Source organism: Gadus macrocephalus, chromosome 1 (assembly GCF_031168955.1).
Source record: "Gadus macrocephalus chromosome 1, ASM3116895v1".
NCBI lineage: Eukaryota > Metazoa > Chordata > Actinopteri > Gadiformes > Gadidae > Gadus > Gadus macrocephalus.
This window is the reverse complement of record NC_082382.1, coordinates 11838922-11843534: the sequence shown is the minus strand read 5'-3', so window position 1 is coordinate 11843534 and position 4613 is coordinate 11838922. Positions and strand designations below refer to the sequence as shown.

Below are 4613 nucleotides of genomic sequence, written 5' to 3'. Positions count from 1 at the left end.
GTTCTCCTGCATAGAGTTTAAGGATATCAAATGAAAAAACACATATTTATCTCTGAATGACACAAAACAAGCTGAACAAACGCTACAATTCAAAAGAAAAAAACACATTAACACAATGTCTTACCACAAACTGTGAGAATTCACTTAATTGTTCTGGTAAAATGTGTGCAATTTATCATAACATATTTATCCACAATGTATGATGATGCTTATGCTAATTTATAGAATCACTTGTTTAGCTATTCAGCAATTGTGAATAGAAAATATAATTCTAGATATTGAACTAGATAGATGGATAGAAAGATAGATAGAAACAAGAGGTCTAGATGGACAAGCAGACAGACTAAGAGAAAAAGTAATTATACGTGTTCACTAAAAAAATAGAAGGACTCATTTGTTAGTAATCTCCTATTTAGGTTTAATAGACATGGTGGCCAATTCTCACACATTACAAGGAAGACAACTGAGATTCTTGAAAAAGAAAATCGGACAGAGTTCTGCTACATACCAGACATGTGCTACATCCACTAAATATAAACCACTCACGTACCGAGTAGGCCTATTACATATCTGTAGCCTATATGAGCTGCACACAAGCGCACAAGTGTGCACTGCAAAATGAATTTGCCCTTCAATAAGAGGTAATGAGGTAAAATATTAAACAGAACCCGATTTTAAAAGCCACTTAAGTCCTGTGCTTTTAAAAGGGCTTTAAGGCTCTTTTTTTTATAAAAGATTAATGACATCTTTAATCTGACCCAAAAAACATGGAGACATCTCTGAAGAGTTATAAGACTCGCTGTCCTAAACCACGGCTTTGTACTGCATATCTCGCTACCTAGAACTCCTAACAACCTTGTTCCCTTTTGAAATGTCCAGGTACGAATCAACGCTGATGCAAAGAAATACATTTGGAAAGACGTGTATATTAAACCCCATCTCTGAAAGTGTCTTCACCCAGCACTCATGCAGTTCATCGCATGCTCCAACGCCCTTCTCATGCATTACTTTGGCTCACATGCTACAGCAAATAAATAAACCAAAACACAAATACCCACTCATCCCACATCCTCATCGTGAAGCAGTGGTGTGACCTATCCAAGCAGTAGGAAGTGTCCTTAGACATGCACAACAGGTGTTCAGTGAAATCATGTTGTTGTTGTTGTTCTTTCTGTGTATCGATCCCTCATCACACACAACCCCTGGACCCCCTCTACACCGACTTCCTCCGGGAGCGGGGGAACTCCCCTGAGCTGTGCCCGGGCGAGAGCACGCTCCCTGGGGACGAGAGTCCGCTGCGCTGCCCCACTGAGTCGGGCGAGCGGCCCTGGATCCTGTAGGACACGGAGTTGTAGTACACCGATTGGTGGTGCTCGCAGCCCGACATGAGCGGGCTGTCGCACAGGCCCAGCTGGTAGCACACGACGCAGGAGCACAGCGAGCCCAGGCTGGAGTCCGGCTGCAGGCCACCTCGCCGCCGGGACCCCTTCTCCTCCCGCCCCTCCATCTGCGGGGAGATGAGATTGGTGCGGCTGGTGCCTTCCTCCATGGGCAGGAAGAGGGTGCTGCTGTTGCTCCGGCCGCACCGTCCCCTCATCTCTCCTCCTCCTCCTCCTCCTCCTCCTCCCCCCCGCCGCCTCTCTCCAACCTCCTCCCCGCCGGCTCCGCGGAGGGCCAGGGGGGCCCCCATCAGGCCCCTGTCCCGCTTGATGGAGGCCCGCTCCTGGGCGTCCCGCCGTTCGTCCTCAGTGTTCATGGTGAGGAAGCGCAGCACCACCAGGTTGAGGAAGGCCCCGATGACTGTCAGCCCCACCAGGATGTACACGAAGCTGAAGGCCACGTAGGGGGTCTTCTCCTGGAGGTCGCCCTGCTTCTGCAGTGCCACAAAGTCCCCGAAGCCGATGGTGGTGAGCGTGATGAAGCAGTAGTAGTAGGCGTGGAAGAAGCTCCAGCCCTCGAAGTGGGAGAAGGCGGAGGCACCCACGCACAGCGTGCCGATGCAGGACAGGAAGCCCACGAACACCATGTTCTCCATGGACACCTGGATACGGTGGAAGCCCAGGCACTGTTTGGCCTTGCGCAGGAGGTAGCGCACAAAGGTGTTCATCCTCTCGCCCAGGCTTTGGAACATGACCAAAGTGAGAGGGATGCCCAGCACGGCGTAAAACATGCAGAAGACCTTTCCTGCGTCGGTGCCTGGAGCTGCATGTCCATAACCTTAATGAAGAGGAGGTCATTACTAGAACAGTGTAGTGAAGAAACACATGATGCTGGCCGGTGAACAAAACAATTAGTCAATTAGTGTCAATTCCTATGTAATATTGGTGGAATGTGTGTGCATTTCCCTTCCAATATATAAACGAATTTTACAGTGCGCTTTTATGTCAATATATCGTTTCCAAGAAAAAAAATAAAGATGCAATCTGAACTCACCAATGGTGGTGATGACTGTTATGGCAAAGTAAAAGGATCCCGCAAATTTCCACTGCGTCCCCGCGCGATGGGGCTCCGCTTGCATCACCACTCGCTCGATCTCCAGGTAGTCGTCTTCGGAGAAGCGGTACTTCTTCTTCATCTCGTTCCGCTTCTTCTCCAAGACGCGCCTCCGGGAGGACTCGGACTCGGACTCGAGCGCGTCGAACACCGCGGCGCCCACCAGCAAGTAGGAGAACATGCACAGGATGAGCGACAGCGTCCGGATGTTCTGCTTCTTCATCTTCCTTCGACTCGCTGGGAAAAAGTACGCTTAATGAGCGTGAAAAACAGAAGCCACAGTTACAGGTGGTGGTGGTGGTACTGTTGACAGCGCACACACACACACACGCACACGCGCGCGCGCACGCACACACACACACACACACACACACACACACACACACACACACACACACACACACACACACACACACACACACACACAGGCGCGCTGCACACACAGACCTCCCACCACTATGCGTTCCAGTCGGTTGCGTTAAATTGAGCCATCGACGTGGTTTGGAGAAGAGCTGAAAGCTTCGGTCGTGTTATCATTAACTCTCTCTGAATCGATAATTTATAAACCAGAGCATTTTCGCGTTTTTTTAATACTGGAGCATTCGGCATGGGCATGTGTTTCTGTCACATCATTAGTTGCCCCCACACACACACACACACACACACACACACACACACACACACACACACACACACACACACACACACACACACACACACACACACACACACACACACACACACACACACTCATCTACTTCTACTCCCATGCGCGCAGAAGGGACTACAGGCTACAACGCTGACTGTGAATTGTTTAAACAGTTAAGCCCAATTAATTTGCCGTCTTTATTGCACGAAGGATCGGGTGGCTACAGACACAACCGTTGTGTGATCTTATCATACTCAGCCGCCTCATGCTTTAAATACCCCTCTGTATCTGTATCTTCGAGCGCTCTCCAAGTCCGTTTACATTTAATGCTCGCAGAAAGTCAAACTGTAGGTGATGCCGGTTGCCATGGTTACCCTGGCCGGCGAGCAGCGGAGAGTGGGATGGATACTTGGAGGGAGGCCATGTTGAGCACTAGACCACAACATTAGAAGGCTAATTGTCTTTCCCGGCCAAAAATAATTAAACGCTTCTAGCGACCTGTGTATCCTGTGTTATTCAACCTGGCATTTGCATTAACATTTAAATAAATACTACTCTGACACAAAAAGATCTGCAGCGCTCCATTTGGACCGGCGGTACAGCAAATGGCAATTAAGTTATATTAAGATGTATAGCTCATAGTATCGTTTCTATGTCAACCCTTACACTACCAGGTGGATGGTTGGGTTGAGCGCTGCATAAACTGTTGTTCATTAGTGGTCTTGCCTCAAAGTGTGTTAATTAATGCACTTGAGTTCCACTTTTAATTTGCATGGATTACATCTTGGTTGATAACAGATGCGTACGCACTAAGTTAACCATTACTCCACATTATGGCCTTCATTTGCATCCAGGTGAATGGAAAGTCCTGTTGCCAAGGTTACATCAACCTGACTTAACCAAGTCAGCATGAGTGTTAAAGGTCACGAAAGGCCCCCAATAATATAGATCTGTCTTTGCCGATGGTTGCTTGCTTCCTATGTTGAATAAAACGTTGTTTTTATTCAAACATTTCTTGGCTTCATGTTTTGTCTTTTTCCCTATTCATTTTTAAATGAATTAGCATTTCATTCATAATTTGTTAAAACTAACAGATTATAAAAAGTGATTTTTGTGGTAAAGGCATTTTTTTATTTATATTCTCAACATTAGAACATATGATGTGAATGATGTGTGATCATAATGCATAATGTATTCTACATTCACTAATATGCTGTTCGGTAATACTGCGTAACGGATGTTGTCCAGCATGCAGCATGTCCAGCAATGTATGACCCACATGCAGATAGCAATGGGGTGAAACAGAAAGAGTGAGATGATTTGACTAAAGGCATCTTATCCTCATTCATGAGACAAATCCTTCAAAGATAAATAAAGTATTCATTGTAATGGATTTCACATAAAGAGCTAGTATATCATATTTTATGATTAGTACACAGTGACATTAAACAATCCTTAAAGGGGACTTATT

General features: G+C 46.5%; 1 protein-coding gene across 1 annotated transcript; it reads right to left on the bottom strand.

Annotated features, from left to right (window-relative positions):
* Positions 1-393: 393 nt before the first annotated feature.
* Positions 394-3086, bottom strand: kcnk15 (potassium channel, subfamily K, member 15). Its single transcript, XM_060038827.1, has 2 exons — positions 2434-3086; positions 394-2217 (listed from the first exon to the last, which is right to left on the bottom strand). Exons 1-2 carry the CDS (start codon positions 2714-2716, stop codon positions 1214-1216), a joined length of 1287 nt encoding a protein of 428 aa, XP_059894810.1. The 5' UTR covers positions 2717-3086; the 3' UTR covers positions 394-1213.
* Positions 3087-4613: the final 1527 nt, after the last annotated feature.